Source organism: Rissa tridactyla, chromosome 5 (assembly GCF_028500815.1).
Source record: "Rissa tridactyla isolate bRisTri1 chromosome 5, bRisTri1.patW.cur.20221130, whole genome shotgun sequence".
Classification (NCBI taxonomy): Eukaryota; Metazoa; Chordata; class Aves; order Charadriiformes; family Laridae; genus Rissa; species Rissa tridactyla.
This window is the reverse complement of record NC_071470.1, coordinates 29410854-29427722: the sequence shown is the minus strand read 5'-3', so window position 1 is coordinate 29427722 and position 16869 is coordinate 29410854. Positions and strand designations below refer to the sequence as shown.

General features: G+C 38.2%; 1 protein-coding gene across 6 annotated transcripts in view; it reads right to left on the bottom strand.

Moving 5' to 3' along the window:
- The window catches only part of SORCS2 (sortilin related VPS10 domain containing receptor 2), a 576222-nt gene that overhangs the window by 25045 nt on the left and 534308 nt on the right, over window positions 1-16869 (bottom strand). For all 6 annotated transcript variants that reach the window (XM_054203166.1, XM_054203171.1, XM_054203170.1 and 3 more), the window contains exons 19-24: window positions 13609-13795; window positions 8482-8615; window positions 7026-7149; window positions 5140-5252; window positions 3356-3481; window positions 258-357 (exon numbers count right to left, since the gene is read on the bottom strand). In XM_054203166.1, the coding sequence (XP_054059141.1) occupies window positions 258-357; window positions 3356-3481; window positions 5140-5252; window positions 7026-7149; window positions 8482-8615; window positions 13609-13795 (784 nt within the window). The remainder of the gene's footprint in view (window positions 1-257; window positions 358-3355; window positions 3482-5139; window positions 5253-7025; window positions 7150-8481; window positions 8616-13608; window positions 13796-16869) is intronic.

The window sequence follows — 16869 nt, the reverse complement described above, 5'->3', positions numbered from 1 at the left end:
ATTATGTAAGAAATATTTACTTCGTGGTGATTGTTAACAAGTACCAATTAAAAATATATTCATATATACATATGTGTGTATGGATATATATATTTACATACATACACTCAGATATATTTATGTATCTATATAACCAAGTAAATATATATGTGTGTATACATACACATATATTGATACAAAGATTTTCTCCTTAACTTATCAGAACTCAGACAAGCATCCAAAGGTTGGTCTGTTGGGAGCTTTGTTCATATACTTACCTGAACTGGAGTCAGCTAAAGTCACTAAGACCCAGTATCCTCCCCTCAGAAAGAAACTGATGTTGTGTGCATTCAAGGCCTGCTTTATGGCTGCTATTCTCTGAAAATACAACAGAGAGAATGTCAGATGTCTTGCACTCTGTTCCACTTTGAGAGACTCAATGCTCTAAAAAGGAAAACCTCTGGTTCATTAAACGCTGAGAAACTCAGAAAGCATTTGTCAACGACGAGCTGAAATTTTAAAGAAAATCCATATTTAAAAATCATGCAAAACTCCACAAGCCGTAAAAAGCTGAAAATGTCCAAACTTTATAGCCAAGTCTTTCTTTTTGCTTACCAAACCCTTTACCTAGTATGTAACAACCAACATGTCATTTGCATGCACTATTGGGTTTACCTGGGTCATAACTCACACAATGCGTAATCCATATTAAAAACAGTCAATTTTTCTAACCTATCGGAACAAAACCTGCAATGTCACTTTAGATTTCTTGCTATGAAAAGTAACTGCTATTTGATAATGAACTGCATGTCATAAATTTACCTCACCTCCTTACCTATAATGGGATGGATTCCATTTATGCATTTAACAATACTCTGTAGAAATATATATGTCCATCCATGTGGAAAAAATCAAGATTTCTCCTATTTTTCTCCAGCGGATAGAGCATAGTAAAATATGGTCTCTCACATTTTTATGGAGCAGAACCATTAAATATACCATCGTATCCTAACCCCAAATGACAAATTGTCTAAATTTTCCCTTCTACTTGCTTGTGTCTTCAACATGGGTAATTTTCTAAAAGACCAAAGCTAGTTTTATACTCTATGCCTTACAATTTAGGATACGGCTTTCCACAGGATGCCAAATTAGAAATATGCGTTATATCCATGAAACCTTCACGAGCAACTCCTTTTATGATATTATCAATTACAGTGTTCATCTTTGGCAAGCCTTTGCAGTATAACAAATAGAAATCCATGTAGTCTCTCTCGTGTTACGGACAGAGACTACACAAAAGTTCAAATTCAAATATCCTCACCCATCTGGAATATCTAACTTCTGAAGCCATTCCACTGACTTTATTACACTTATTTGGGGGGGGGGGAATGACTCAACGTAAGGGTGATTGGAGCATGGCCTTGGTTGTTTTACAAGACAATTACTCCAGATAGCTCCTAAGTATTTATTTTTTGTGCCCAAAGTCTGAAAATAGAATGGGTATGACAACTATATTGATTAGTAGCCTTTAAAGTGTTGCTGGCACCACTGAAATAGAGTTACTTAGTCTCAGTCGAGGTTCACTCACATGTTTATGTTATACAACACAAGAGGGACCACTACTTGAGGCTAATCTGACTTTCAGCCAGTAAATGAAATTACCAAGCCCCATAACTTTGGATACATCATATTTTCCTGGCAGGCGTTTGAAGAATTCAACATTTGCTCTGGTTGTTGCTTAAGTAAGTAACACTTGTTGGTTATTCCTCCCTCCACTCCAGGTTCCCACCAAAGCCTATATGAACTACACTACCACATGTCTAAAATCTGAATCTCATGTGAATCCAACCAACAGTTCTGGCTTATTTATTTCACTGTTAGATTGATGGTTGTTTCAGTCCTCATGCTTGTTTTTTTTCTGCCCCAAGATATTTATTGAGCACAGTGCTGCCACCTCTCCCAACTGTTTAAAAAACAAATCCAGTGTTTGGAGCTTCTCTCTAGACTCTCAAAATTAAAGTTCTTACACCAGCATTTGGATTTTCTATCCTCTTTTTCTAGATTCTTTCCAGTGATAATGCTTGAACATGTGTACGCAATGGCTCCTGCACTGTGGTATAAGAATGCAAAAATAATGACAGTATTCAAACTCTTAACCTCTTACACATCTAGGGGTCTGACTTGCCCTTTTTGCCAAAGCAACTCATTGGGAATTTTCATGTAGTAGCTTGTCTAGATAGAGCCCCAAATCTCCCTCAGAGCCACTGCTTCCCAGGCTATAGTTTAAATGCGCTTTAACTGACTCTTTCAACTGAACTCATCCCACCTGACGTTAGACATGTAACAGATGTGCATAAATCAAGTGACCAAGTCTTCCTCTAGAGTCAATTATTAGAATGAAATACTTTTGAAATTGCTGTGATTAAAACAGGTTAAATCACACTCAGCTTTTATTTCTACATGTACAAATTTGAAAGAAAAAGGGCTTTTGTCAGAATGGAATCACATTTCAGAATTATCCAAAGGGCTCCTACTACTACACTGCCAACTTAAGATCTTTGTTATTGCTGGCTACTTTTATCAGTAATGACTCCTATTCTAGACTACTGACTTAATAAATAGCATCGCATCACAACACTCCATGTAAAACACCAATAAAAACTCCACCAAGTAGGTGTTCTCTGCCTGACCAAGAAATTATTGTATTAACAATCCTTCTTAAATCACATAATATCCCAAATCTAAAAGGTTAAGAACAAATAGGTTCTCTTCAAGGGAAGACATTTCATAACTATGTCTAAGTCAAGGATTTCAGGGACATCTCCTCCAAATGTGCAGAAAACATTCTGCATTGGTGAATCCTTGCAATAGCGTCACAACACTGACTTTGAGAACTGGCACCAGCAGCATGACAAAGCACATCCTTCCAGTGAAACATGATGAAGACCTTCAAGATTCTTTTCTGGTAACAGAAGAGAATGTAACAAATCTTTAAACAAGTGACACCATGAGTATTTTCCTGTTGACTTAACCAGTTATGGCTTCTAAGTTTATTGACAGAGGGTATAATTTAGGATATTTCTCAAGTCACAATGGATTCTGATACAACGCATTTTATCAAGATTTGTGCCATTCCATTCTAAATCAACAAATTTATATGCACATATCAATAGCTAAAGTAGTGTCCCTTAGCAATAATATAAAAATAGAAATTTAGGCAGCTGGCACTAGAAGACTGGCTCTACAGCATTGTACTCTATAAACAATCAGTGTTAGGGAGAACCTTTTAATTTCTTGAAAAGACAATGAAAGTACAGCCACTGATTGCAAAACAGGATGAAGGCTGTCCTAACCAGACATACGTTGCTCTGGTTACCTTATCACTAGTTACACTTCTCTTCCTTTTTGGTTGGTTTGCTGGTAGTAGCACATGCAAGTCAGCAGTTGTGGGCAGACCAGGTTTCACGACTGTCATGAGTGTTTCTTTGGGTATATTGGTTTCCTGTGAAGACAAAGGCATACGGCAAATTATAGGACATCATGCTTTATATTTTATAGAAAATACATAAGTAACTTCACATGTGTCTTTTAGTCTTTAGTGTTCAGATCCTTAATATTTAGAGAGGATTCCACCAGCAGCTAAAACATGAACAAAGCCAAACATAATTTAACTGAAACATGAGCTGTTCTTTGAAGACTGGAAGAGCTAAGCTTTGTTATCACATTAAAGAGATGTAGTGGCATCATGGAAAGAAGCAAAATGAAGTGGTATACAGCTTTAGCAAAACTCTGCAATGGCTGTACATTTCTAGGGTAACATAAAAAAAAAGAATCCTAAGTGATTTAGGATCCTTTGTGGGCCATTCAGACACTTAGTAGTCTTAGAAGGGCTTATTTATTACAGCTAACCTTAGCTTGGGGAAGCTACTCTTCCATCTGTGTTTAATGGTCAGAGAGAAGTCTTCCAGGGTAAGACTAAGAGCACCTAGGTTCAGTTTCTGAAATTGTTATTAACACCTGCATCCCCCACCCACAATCAAGTGTATGCCTTTTCAAAACAGTTTGTGCAAATTTTGCTTTTAGCCCCAAATTCCTCTGTGTGTTGTGTAATACAGTCACACAATTCTAATGACAACACGCTGGGTACTTTCTGTACCCTTTCTCCAACAGATTCTGAAATTTCATTAAATTGTTCATATTCTTTTGCAAATGATTTAGAAATTATAAAAATACAAGGGCTATTTTATAAGGAAGTAAAATATTTGTTTGACTGACACTGGTTACGGAATGGGGTTAAATTAAAAGTGGGAATTTACTTTAATTTGACATTTGATATGAACCTTAAAAAAAACAAACAAAAAGGCAGGGAAAAGTATAAAGTCAAAATTCCAGAACCTGATTTGCACTACTGTAAATCCACAAAAAGTCAAGTGATTTCAAACACAAGCATTTTCTAACAATTATCAACCTGCATCTCAGTGCTATTGTCCTCACAAAAAGTCAGTGCGTGCACACTCAGTTGCTGGCAGCGTGCGGACCTGAAGAGCACGGCCCTAGAACTCACAGTTTTTATGAGGTGCATTTACTTATCTCGCAGAACTGCTGCATGGCTTTGTACTTGAATTAACCTACAGGATTCAACTGCTCCCACTCCACATTTCTTTTGCAAATATGATCTAAATAACCATCTGTATGAATTGTTTGCCTAGGTATTATAGAATCATAATTATAAATAATTTTCAAAGTTACACAACTGACATTGTAGATTTTTTCTTTCTGTTTTGTTTTTACACAAAGCCTATGTCCTTTATATTACACAGCATCCTTTGCTTAACTTCTAGATATATCACATTTAAGCTACTCTTCCTGTTTTGGAGTCAGCAGTATTTACCAATACGTCTATCCCTAACCCCAGAGAGCAATATTTAGCATTAAATACCAATTAGGCTGTGTTAGACCTAAACTTTCTACGTTACAATATCATCATCTACAGCCTGCATGTAAAAGCCACGCTAGGCTCAAACTTGTTTAAAATGTGGCTCATGAGGTTCACTTTATTATTTTGCACTGCCTCCTTTTTTCTAAATGAGAAGGCATTAACTTAACCTTCAAGCTTTACGACTGGTGAGGGAACATTTTACGATCAATCCGAATGAGCACCTTTGCGAGAAGTCGTGTTACTACCCGCCCTATGTCTTCCCTCCACTCTGGTATGTCAGGGTTGTATATGTCCAGGTGCTTAGTAAACTTCAGAGGAAGAACATGAAAATGATCTAGGAAAAAAAGAAACCAAGCATTTTTGAACAAGTAACAAACCAGGCTGCAAAAACAGTTTTGCAGAAATCAAAGCTGAAAATACATATTCGGCATTATTTGCTGCGCAGCACTGCAGTATCGAGGAACCCCGCTGCTCTGTGTTGTGTACTCTTGCACAGAGCAAGAGTACGCTCCTGTCAGGCACTCAATTTCTTTCTGTATTTTTGTCAACATCATCAAATTTGTGCCTAAAGATAAAAAAGCAGGAAGAAAAACATACACAAAGCAGATTTGCATACATCCTCTGGGGTCATAACCTTCCCAATAATTTTTCCTTAGGACAACACACCACTCAGACGTGGTTGGTTTCTTTTATTTGTAATGGGAATGTGCCAATGGATTTTATTCTCACTGAATCATAAACATGTGGGTTTTGCCCATTACGTGTTCCTGTTTTTCATGTAAAATGAATATTTTATGTAATCCATTAAGTAGCTATGAAAATATGAACAGAAATGATATACCAAAGGCTAACTGACGCCCTCTTCAAAAAAATAAAAACAAGGTACACCCACATTTCTCTGGATATTGCCCAAAACATCTGAAATACCAGAAATGGGCTGTTCCTCAGTAAACAGTCTCCAAAGTCTTTCCTTTTTCCATATAGGCTCCTTGGATGAACACCTGGGGAACTTAATCCAAAGCAGAGAAAGAGAACCTCTGGAATGCCTCCCCACTGCTTCCGACAGAATTTTAATGTGGTTTTCTTTACCAGAGGTTTCTTCTTTATTTCCCCCACGACCAGTACTTTTTTTGCTCTTAGTATCAGGATTTGCCAACCCTAAGAGCCGAAGCAGTGTTTGAAAACCAGTCATTGATCTAGTCACACCAAGATGGGTTATATGTCTAAGATTTCTAAAAAAGTGGATGCACTTATAAGTGGTATCATAAACATTAAATCAATTTATCTTTGGAAAGGAGAAGGTTCATAAAAGCTGCGTTTAGCATGAGTGTCTTTTTTACCATTATTTTAAATTAGTAAGTATACTTAAAGCAAAAATAACAGAATCTTCTTCAGACAACAGAGATGTATCATGTTGTGTATGTCATGATATCTGAAGGCTTTTAGCTCTGCATTAAAAAGAAGGTTTTTCATTTATCACAATTCTCACATGTGACAGCACAAATACAGATGTAAATAATTCGTCAGCACTACATTTTTTACAGTATTTTATGCCTTGTCACCACATTATAAGACACAGCAAAACACACCAGGGCACAATGAGAAACAAGATCTGAAGAGTTATTCAGTAATTACAGCAGAGCTCTACTTGATCCAAACTCTCAGATAAGCATCAAAGGAACAGCGACATATTGTGATAAAAGGCAATTATTTCACATTGGTTTTAATGCTGAGAGTACGTACACAAGTAAACTTTTTTTTCAGAGGTATTTCAACTACTTTATTTACAAATTCTAAGAAACTCTCCAGTCATAGGCCAAAATACTACTTAAACACTATTGCTACATATAGCATTTGGGAACTACAGTAACATTTTAAATAAGCAAAGGAAGCACAATGTTTTAGATGAAAGCACTTCATACAATGACACTGTTCAACTTCATGGAGTTACCTAGTGACAGCTCATCCCTTTAATTTTAAGAATTAAATGTGGCATTAGATATAATTTTACAACAGGTTCAGTTGTGTCGGGATGGTTTAAGAGGCAAAAGAAACAAGTACACATGAAACAAACAAACAAAAATAATTAACAAGAGCAATGTCTCACCAAAAACGTGGACAACTTTTGAGTCCTGAAGCATGGAGCTCCCACAGGAAGCCTGCACTGTAACTCTGACGTCACCTGTCTCAGCAAACTTTGTCACCAGAAAACTCTCCAACGTAAGGAGTGGCTTTAAAAACAGAGAATTTGAAAAAGAATTTCAGCAAGAACCACAAAAACAGTGTCTGAAGAGACCGTCACTACAAATGTTAGCAAAAAAGGTTTCACATCAATTATTCCATTAATCAATATTTTATCAAATTGCTCAATTACAATTTTCAAAACAGAATATTTCTTTCCCTAAATGGAACTTTTATAAACAGAATAGCTGCCAGATGGGGCAAAAATTTCTTTCAGAATAATTGGTAGAGTATTAGGTTTTCACTCAGATCTCACTGAAACAAACAGACTTTGACTCAGGCTCTCAAATCTCTACAAGATCATATATAGCAAGACATTCGCCTCAAAAAACGTGGGGTGTAGTCAAAGTCAACAGGATTAATTCTGTGATTTTAGAGCATCATCCATGGACGCGCACCAGTCCACCATAACCTCCAAGGCAAAACAGATACTCTGTTCCCTGACCACAACTGTATGAACTACAAAACCCTCTACAAGACTACATCGATCTGCAGTGCCTCTTCTAGCAATGGCACAGTCAATAATAGTGACAAGATACAGGCTGGGATTATGGTAGACAGCACAGTTACAAGAAGCAAGTTCATTGTGCTTATCTGAAGCATTCCTCTGTCATACTTAGTCTCCCTCATAAAGAAAATATTTCATTTGTCTGTTATTGAAAGAATTAAAAGAAATTAACCCAGCTAGACAAGAAATACTCCCAATAGGAATATCTGGATATTTATTGCTCTAGGATATGTTTATCTATAATTTCTATCCCAAAGTGAATATCACTAGATTGTGTTAGTGCTTTCACTATTTTGATATCCTTTTAGATATCCCAGTTATTGTTGATATGCCAGTTTATTTTAGACTCCCAGAAAATATTTATCTAAACAATGAATACATATATTTTTGTATATATTCAGCACTTAAATTTACAGTAGTCACATTATCAACATGGAAGTGCATAAATCAAAGTTCTGTCATTCACCAAGGCTATGATCCCAAATGCATCCCCCTCCACAAGTTTTTTTCCCCACAGGTAATGAAATAGAAAAAAATTTTGTTCCCCTCCCTCAAGAAAATAGTTTAGAAATTCAAACCAATTCTAGAAGAGAAATTTCCATTTCCACATAAGCAATAAAGTGAAATTAACACCTTAAAAGTATGTGATAAAACAAGGCAAGTTAGATACTGCTTGCCACCCGATATTGTTTGGAATGAAAGATGGTCTAAAAGAAGTCATGCAACATAGTAGTATTTCTATACAGTAAAAGGTGTCACTCAAACTTTACTGGAAAGAGGTCAAAAATAATCTCAGTCAAAACCATTTATGTACCTGCAGATTGTTTCCTATCCACCAGTAGAAGACTGTCAAATTCGGGTTCTTAGGCAGTATGATGGCTGTCAGGTTCACCTCCTGGTTTCTCCCAACAACTGGAACCACTTCTAAATTTAAAGCCTGCAGTGGAGCTGAACAAAGTTCAAAAATATCATTAAACACGAATCTGTCAATTTATTAATACCTCTTCCCCCAAAAGCCTCTCACCAGCTCACCACAAGGTCCTGAATTTATTTTTCCCTTCCCCTCATGCTTTACATCTGTGATGAATGCTATGAGCATAATTGGGAGGACCTCATTTCAACAAAAAAACTCCAAATTAAAAAAAACCAAACAAATAAACCACAAACAAAATTCTAGCGTAACACAATGGATTACCAAAATGCACCTCTCTGATATACTTTTTTTTGGGTGCATGTCCAATTCTAGAAACCATAAGCAAATATCCCAGCTAAAAAGTGGAAAAGGCATCTCAGCATTTTTTTTTCTTTTTTTTTTAATGTAATAAAATATCAAATTAATAGAAATCTAACAAATATCTCAAATCGCTAAGGGAAAAAGCAGAAAATTGAAAAAGAATGTCGCTGACTACTCATTTTCGTGTTAAAATATAAGCTGTTAGGCTCACACCACACATACGACCTCATTAATGCATATTTTAAAATAGATGCGTGTATCAGGGGAGCATTTATTTGCAACTCAAAATAGATAACCTCTGTACTCCAAAATATGCCTTCAGAATAAGTTTTCTCCTTTCTGAACTTTTGCCTATGAAGGCTGTAAACATTATTATTTGTATAAAAGAAATGCATCATTGCCATGATTTTTATCTGCTTCTTGATGTTGTATTTTGCTTCATAGCACAATAACTTTATTGAAAAAAAATCTTCCGTAGGTTTACGTGTATATCGTTTTCAGAATGTCTGAATCATAGAATAGTTTGGGTTGGAAGGGACCTTTAAAGGTCATCTAGTCCAACCTCCCCTGCGATGAGCAGGGACATCTTCAACTAGATCAGGTTGCTCAGAGCCCCATCCAACCTCACCTTGAAGGTTTCCAGGCATCTACCACCTCTCTGGGCAACCTGGGCCAGGGTTTCACCACCCTCATTGCAAAAAATTCCTTCCTTATATCTAGCCTCAACATACCCTCTTTTAGTCTAAAACCATTGCCCCTGTTGCAACAGGCCGTGCTAAAAAGTCTGTCCCCATCTTTCTTAGAAGACTGCTTCAAGGACCAAAAGGCTGCAGTAAGGTCTCCCCAGAGCCTTCTCTTCTCCAGGCTGAACAACCCCAGCTCTCTCAGCCTGTCCTCATGGGAGAGGTGTGTTCCATCTCTCTGAGCATTTGTGTGGCCCTCCTCTGGACCCACTCCAACGGGTCCATGTTTTTCCTGTGCCGAGGGCTCCAAAGCTGGACGCAGTACTCCAGGTGGGGCCTCACCAGAGCAGAACCTGCTGGCCATGCTGCTTTTGATGCAGCCCAGGATACGGTTGGTTTTCTGGGCTGCAAGTGCACATTGCCAACTCATGTCCAGCTTTTCATCCACCAGTATCCCCAAGTCCTTCTTGGCAGGACCACTCTTACTCCCTTCGTCCCTATCCTGTACTGATACTGGGGGTTGCCCCGATCCAGGAGCAGGACCCTGCACTTGGCCTTGTCGAACCCCACGAGGTTCACGTGGGCACACTTCTCAAGCCTGTCCAGGTCCCTCTGGATGATGTCCTGTCCCTCAGGTGTGTCAGCTGCACCACTCAACTTGGTGTTGTCGGCAAACTTGCTGAGGGTGCACTCAATCCCACTGTCTGTTTCATTGAAGAAACTGAACAGTACCGGTCCCAGTACAGACTTTTGAGGGTCACCAGTCTCCATCTGGACATTGAGCCACTGACCACTACTCCCTGGATGCGACCCATCCAACCAATTCTTCATCCACTGAACAGTCCACCCATGAAATCCATATCTCTCCAATTTACAGAAAAGGCTATTGGGTAAAAGCTTTATAACAGTACAATGGGATAACTAGAATTTCTTAACTTCAGCTGCACCATCTATCCAGGATACCAAAGTGCTCTATGGTCCAACGTACATTCATTACACACAGTGAATACTAATCCATCCATTTTTGTTTCATTTTAAAAAACTTTTAACTCATTCAAAGGGCTTTCATCTCAGTTCAAATTTAAAGGTAATTCATACCAGTTCAAAGCCTTTCTCTTATTCTCTTTGATTAACTGATTCATTGCCCATTCACTTCTAATTCACTTTGATTAAATAGATTGAACTTCTCTAAGAGTACACCCTCCTTCTTTTCCACCTCACTTCAACCAGCCTGTGTGCTGCTTCATCCAAATATAAGGCTCTATTTTCAGTCTGTGTTTTCTCCGATAGCTCTTTAACCACCTACATGAATTCAAGACATGTTGAGTGTTCAAACAAATGGCTTCTTCAATAGCTTCTTTACTGATACAGAGTTAAAATGCTCCTCCTGTTGCTAGTGCCTTAAGGAAAATTCAGAAAATGTAGCAATACCATCAAATCTGTTCCTCCTAGAAAGAGATTTTCCTTCTGATGAGGTAAATTAAAGAAGTCTGGAGCAATCTGTGTCACTGTGTTGATTGTGCTATAAATTTATATTTTCCCAGTGAAAATCGATCATTCTGAGATAGTTTTGGTCCTGAAGCAGGTTACTTTTCCAGAGTTTTTAGGGAGGAAGTTGTTTGGAACTTGAATGATGACTGTTATTTCTAAATTCCTATACAGTAAAGAGCTAAAAATAATTATTGTGAGTCATTCTGCTGATCTCAGTCACACAGTTGCATAATGCATTTGAACAAGTTTCACAGCACCCTTAAGTGTATACAATAGGAATGTAGTTGACTTATAAGATTTCTGTTTAGTGAAGCTACAATTTCAGCACAGTTTTCAATGCTCCCTTATTATTCACATAATAGACATGAAGGTTTCATGAAAAAGAAAATGTACACCTAGTTCTTCTTCAGTTATTCTTATTCTGGGTTACCTACTCATGTTCATACTGTCAGACTTGCTCCAATTTCTCCTACAGTTCATTAACAAGTTGTATATTGTGTGATCTGGATCAGAAAGCATAATCTGGATGAGAGGCCAAACGTCACATAATTGTCCTGCATTACAGGGGATCCCATGGCAACAGAACTTGGCTTTAAATTCCCGTTATCATTTGTCCTTGAAAAAGTTCCCAGGGAATACATCAGCTGGAGATATGGTGAAAGCCGGACTGTATGGGCATTTGGGCTTTCATGATATTCCACAGCGAAAAATGTCCCTGAACGGCTATTAGTGTTTCTCTAGAACATAGAAATAGCAGTTTAATTAGTGCCAGCTAATTTCCTCAAATCTTGTAATTTACTTAAAAAATTAAACAGAGTAAATCACACAGAAAGCATTTATTCAAGTGTGCTGGGTAACACGCTTTTGTGAGTCTTCTAGACCACGCGCAGCATCCACGGACAAGCTCAGGAATGGACCACATCTGCTTCAGTGCTCTGCTGCCTCTGCACTTCAGCATCAAAGTCCTCTTAACGCACCAGTCGTTTTACTTGTAAAAAATACCTCTGGCTTCTGCAATTCGTAAATCCACCGCAAAAAATACAATCGACATCTTATATTTTTACCGTTTATCCTCATGTAGGCCACACCAGAAGCACATTTTGAGAAAGCTGTTGTTCCGCTTTCTGTCAGGGCTTGCTACTGCTTGTCATTCTCTGAACAGTACAAAGTTGTTCTCCCCAGAGAGAAGGGTATTACACAGAGCTTTTTTGCTGTTTGTTGCTTGTACAGATCTACTGTTCCTGTGCTTAATCTACTTCTCAGCACCTAGAAGCTCCAAAAACTTAACAGTTGAAGCCCTAAGTAATTTATCTGAGCTCTCTGGAGTTGCCAGATGATTTAAAAAACCAAACGTAACAGAGATAATGAAACTGAGGCGGAGAATTTGATTCTGATCCTTTCCATTTGATTTTAATCAGAGATTGGCCAGTAGCACTAATGGGTCAGGCTCCATCTGCTAATCAAAACAGAACTGGAAACTCTGGACTCAAGGACTGTGACTAGCAAAATATATAAATACCAGTAGTCACCAGACAGGCTGACATAAAGCACATGGATCTGTGCACAGCCGTGTATGTGGCTCTAGCAATTTCCACTGCTTTGGGATTAGGGTGGAAGCCACACCGCTCACAACAGAGGGGAAACAGACACCTGGAGAATGCAAGATGAGTATCTTTTCTTTTGATGCTACTTGTTTCTGAATTTTTGACACATCTGAAAACAGGCAAAGCAATAGCTGTCTTGAATCTCGAAGGAAGAGGAGAATTCAGTTCCAGTTATGAATTTCCTTCTTAGTTTCAATTATGAAATGACTGAGGTACATTAAACTTGCGATGGCGCATGATATTCCCTGTGCCGTGCTATTCTTTTCTTTTAATCTATTTGATGGGGGTTTTAGGTCTTAATTAAGGAGAGGGAGAGAAGTCTAAGTCAAGTAATACTGCCTGTCAACATGAAGTTATACCCAAGTACCACTTTAGAACTCTGTGAGAATTAACTACCTAAATCTAGATTCTAGCGCTTAAAAAGTAGCCCGACTTTTAGAAACACTGAGATTTTGACTCTTTTTTTAAAACCATACAAAAGCTCATACATTTCTCAACATGTCTGTTCACTTGCTTCACACAACACCTAGAAGCTCCTAAAAAGATATAGCTTGAAGTGTTAAACTTTAGCTGCTAAGACTGCCAATGGGGTCTTGAGTCAGGAAGTTGACTCAGTCCTTGAGTCTGGGAATTCCTTCATTCCTTGAAGAAGGAATCTCAAACCTGAGATTTGAACTGAGGCATGCTTGCTACTTAAAGATTAATACACCATCCTTCTCCCAAATCCAAACAAAACTAAATCTGACCTCCTAATACATTAGGTTTACAAGCCTCTGCATTAACAACATACAGCACTGCAAGACTGCATGAGGTTACTGAAAAAATATGCAATTTCCTTAATTGTGACTAGGAATTTTCCTTACTACTTCATAGCTGTCATGAGGTTTTTACACAGTAACAAAAGCAAGAAAACCGAAGAGCTGATTTACAGTTGACTTGGACGAACACCACAGCCTCATCATGCCCAGCCACATTCTCAGCCTTCACCGAGACACGGTAAATCCCAGGATTCTCATAGCGGTGACGGATGGGTTCTCCAGTCATCGTAAGGTTCACATATATCGCCTTAAAGCCATCTCCAAGATCTACCTGGTATTTGGTATTCAATATATCCCCCTAAAAGGAAAATATATGAAAAATATTTTAAATGGCCAGAACCAAAATAGACAGGACACATGATTATAACCATTTCCTGAATCACAACAGCATTTCCAGCCCCAGCCAGATATTTTGACTCAATTGCAATAGCTGCAGTAAAACCACTACATCCATGGCAAAGATTTTAGTGCAACAGATTTTGCATGCATTAACAGAGATAATACTAAATTTCCACAGCAAGGCGCTGCCTTACAATAAGATACCCCAGACCACTAAATAAGTTGTATGACACAGAAATGATTACTCTTGTCTTAATGCAGCTGGACATTAACTAACATAATGGTGCAGGGCAGCAAGTTCTGAGTGATGCTCATATGACTGCAAACAACCGAATATTGTTATTTTAGCGAATTACCACTCATCCAGTGAATTTCTAACCCACGCAATTATAAAGTAAAATTAATTGGTTTAGACCTTCTTCACAGCACCTTCTAATCACACCCTCCGAGTGTCAACCACTTCAAGATCCAAGCTGGGATGTTCGCACAGAGTTGTACTGAATTATACAGAGCTACCAGCATATTTAGAACTAACATGCTCTACTGCAAAATTAGATGCATGAGTAATGAAGCAGATTATTGCGCTGAGTTTGGGAAAGGGTTTAAAAGTCCAGCCAAATAATTTTGTCATGTCAAACATCTCACAGAATTTATAATTCATTGCACTTCTGCTAAGTGCTCCTTTAAATGACACTGTCTTCCTGAACTCAGCCCTAAAATACTGCAAGACTGATCAGAGGACAAACGTATGTCCATCACTCCTGTTGTCACGGTGTGGCTGCTCAGGAGAGAAGTCAGGCCTGTGCTACGCGGACTGGCGATGCAGATGGAGTAAAAGGAAAATTCATTTTAGCTGTGAGCAGTAACACCTTCTCAATATACTGGCAGCACTGCCTTAGCGAGCTGCCCTGCTTCCTCGGTCTTCAGAAATATGTTCCTGCTCGCGTGCCACAGTACATGGCCATCACAGTCATGCAATTAAAACAGGCTGCAGGGCCAGGCTTCGCAGAAAATCCTCTGTACTGTGAAAACACAGTGTCAGTTTAAAAATCTTTGTTGCCTCTAGGAAAGGATCGTACACATCCATATGCTAGTCAGGTGACCTGAATGGCCATCAGAGCAGAGAAGGATTGACACCCATCAAAGTGTTCAAAAACCACTTCACTTGCCCATAAGCCACTCTCTGAAATAGATTTATATCAAAATCTAATCCCAAAAGGCAGCGCTAATGTAAAATCAAAGGAGGCAACAAAGCACAGAACTTACATACACTGGCATTACAAAGGGAAGGAAAACATAGTATTATTTCCTCCTTTTATTATTTTGCAGTTTGGTTGATTTTCTTCCATGTTTTATCAGATGAAAGAGCATTGCTTATAACGTAAAAGAATACCCATAATCAGGAACCTGTAGGGTTATCATACACCTGAACACTGTATTTCAGCACACATAAAGGACGTTGAAAGCTCCTTTACTGTGAATATTTTTTTCCAAATAACATCTTTCTTTTGACAACAGATGGGTAGAATTTAGCAGAGGAGATAATATGTTATTAAAGTTTAAAGCAAAAAGACACGTCTTCTTGCCAGCAATGTGCCAGTAAGTGGAATCTCTTTAGACAACATTAGCTTGCAAACAGTTCTTGCTCACTCTTTCTTATGCTAACAAGTCTACATGCATTATTTTTTCCAGGTGAGACAGAAACCGGTGTTGAAAGTCAGGAGATGCAAGTTTCTCTTAATGTCTTATTCTAATACCTTCCCTAGCGTAAAGATGAGAGTGCTGCCTTCAAAACACCAAGGCACTTCTGTTTCCCTGACCAGGAAAGACAGAGAGCAGTGGACAGATAACAAACGAGTCACACGGGGAAAAGGCAGCTAAATTTAAAAGGAACTGGGACTCCCACCTCCATGCAAAATATATGATTGGCATGACATTATTTATTCATACATTCAGCCAACAGAATTTGGGAAAAAATAATTATAAATGACCATTATTTCTAAGGTCGCTTTGCAAACTGCCCAAACATATCCAAAGCCTGCTTTCTTTACTCCCTGATGTCTGCCATTCCTGCACCTAGTAACACGCATTCACACAAACTAGTAAATTAATTTTGTTCAGCAGAGAAAGTGGTATGTTTTGTTTTATCCTAGTAGAGTTATTTCTTAAATTCAGTAATTGTTATGAATTCTCATTAGACTTTGTTATATAGATTAAATCCTAAACACTCAGAACACCCGAGTATAAATATTATTCTTAGCCATAGGGGGCAGCAAATTGTTACATTTCTTCTAAATCTGCTTTCCAGTTCGATGTAACGAGCAGAAAACACAGCACGGGATTCCCTCTTCAAGATCCCCGACTTCTGCAGAGTTTTTAATAGTTTTAAATGTTTTACGTATTGCCACAGAGATTCATGAAAGCTTCAGCATCTATACAGTAGGAAAAAAAGTCAAACTGCCAATCAAAATCATTACAGTCCAAATGGCAACCAAATGCTCTATTGTTACAATAAGCGTTTCCAAACAAATTATAAACAAGAGACGGCGGAATAACTTGCCACATAACTGTTGGGGCACTGCAAGCATCGGGATGCAGAGCCTATGAAGCATTAAGCAGCATAGTGTTCTGCACATAACCTTTTTGATTCCATTACAGAAATAAATCCCAAGTGCCTGACTTATACCGCAAACGTTTGCCAAAATGCATGAAGTTTCTTCAAGTTCTTGCAAATCAGTGGGGTTAGCCAGGAAGTACAATACTCCGGTAACCTGAGCACAACAGTTAGAGCCTAATACTGAAAGCAAGCATTAAGAAAGATACCCACAGCAAACAATTCATCCAAAAGTTATTCGCTCCCGTTGGTCAGGGCCTTAGGGCATTGTCTCTCTCAATAAACAGAAAAAAACCCCATATCTTTGGCAACACAACTAACATATAATAAATGTTCTTATGCTGTGCTATTTGGTGATTTCTGTAAAGCTATGCCTGATTCCTTTCTGAAAGGCAGATTCTCAAAACCACTTAAACCAG